At 61.4% G+C, this 1,066-nt stretch overlaps 1 protein-coding gene across 2 annotated transcripts in view; it reads right to left on the reverse strand.

Moving 5' to 3' along the window:
- Positions 1–1,066, reverse strand: part of SMG6 (SMG6 nonsense mediated mRNA decay factor) — a 116,083-nt gene that overhangs the window by 3,127 nt on the left and 111,890 nt on the right. For both annotated transcript variants that reach the window (XM_015421909.1, XM_015421908.1), the window contains exon 17: positions 114–325. In XM_015421909.1, coding sequence (XP_015277395.1) covers positions 114–325 — 212 coding nt within the window. The remainder of the gene's footprint in view (positions 1–113; positions 326–1,066) is intronic.

Consider the following 1,066-nt stretch of genomic DNA (forward strand, 5'->3'; position numbering starts at 1 on the left):
TCCTGCTGTGCCTTTTTCTTTCAGATCCTGCTTCCCAGCTGGTCCTCCCCTCGCTGTCAGTCTCGCCTGGGCTGGGCTCCCCTAGCAGAAGCCGGGGAGGGGACGCCGCTTACCTGCTGCCTCGAAATGTCCTCGCTGCGGAAGGAGATGGATTCCAGCTCGTTGCCCCGGCTGGTGAGGGCTCGCATGTAGCTGTCCCGTTGTTCAAAGCGTGCCGCCAGGAACTCCACGGCCTTGCGGGCCCGCTCCTGCAGCAGCCGTGCGTAGCCTCCAGCCCGGTTCTCTGACTCGGGGCCCTTGGCCAGCCCATCCAATTCATTTATTACTGACGAGGGGGCAGGGTGGAGAGAGAGAGAGAGATAGTGAGATCTGAAGTGTTAGCTGGCAAGTCCCGGGCAGCACCTAAGAGACCTGGGGCTCTAGGGCACGGCCAGCTCCTTCTGGCCCCCACAGCTTGACTGCTGCTCCCAGCCAGAGGAGGCCCGACCCTGTTAGACTGGCTGCTCTGGCGACAGGGCGGCAAACTAACCCTTCTCCCTGCCCCACAACAAGCTTCGAAGGGGCTCTTGGGAGTCTGTTCTCACCCGACAGACAGTTTGGGAGCGCACAACATGCTGAGTGTGCCTGTCAGCACCCAAATGAGTCTGTGTACACACAGGGGGTGGCGCCCGGAGGCCACGTTCCACACACACTCAGCCTCATCTCTGAGATGGTTAATCTGACTGCTCTTTCCGGCTTCCTTGCCAAACGCTGAGATCAAGTGGGAAGTATGCATTCCTTGGGGACCGGGGAGGTGGGGGGAGTGGGGAGAGAGAGCTGGGGCAAAGGCCTCTCCTTAGTGCTATGAAACTCACCACCGCCACCCCCCCCTCCCACATTCTCCGGATTTGGTGCTGGGAGTCCTTGCTGCCCAGTCATCAGAATCCCTGTGACATTCTGGCCGCATTGCGCACTGCTGCCCCCCACCCCCCCGGCAGCCAAAACACGGCTTCTTGCTCTCCGAGCCTGACTGGGGATGGGGGTGGGGGGGAAGTATGGTGCAGGGAACATCAAACAGGGGCGAGGG

Source organism: Gekko japonicus, unplaced genomic scaffold (genome assembly GCF_001447785.1).
Source record: "Gekko japonicus isolate JY-2015 unplaced genomic scaffold, Gekko_japonicus_V1.1 scaffold21, whole genome shotgun sequence".
Taxonomy (NCBI): Eukaryota; Metazoa; Chordata; class Lepidosauria; order Squamata; family Gekkonidae; genus Gekko; species Gekko japonicus.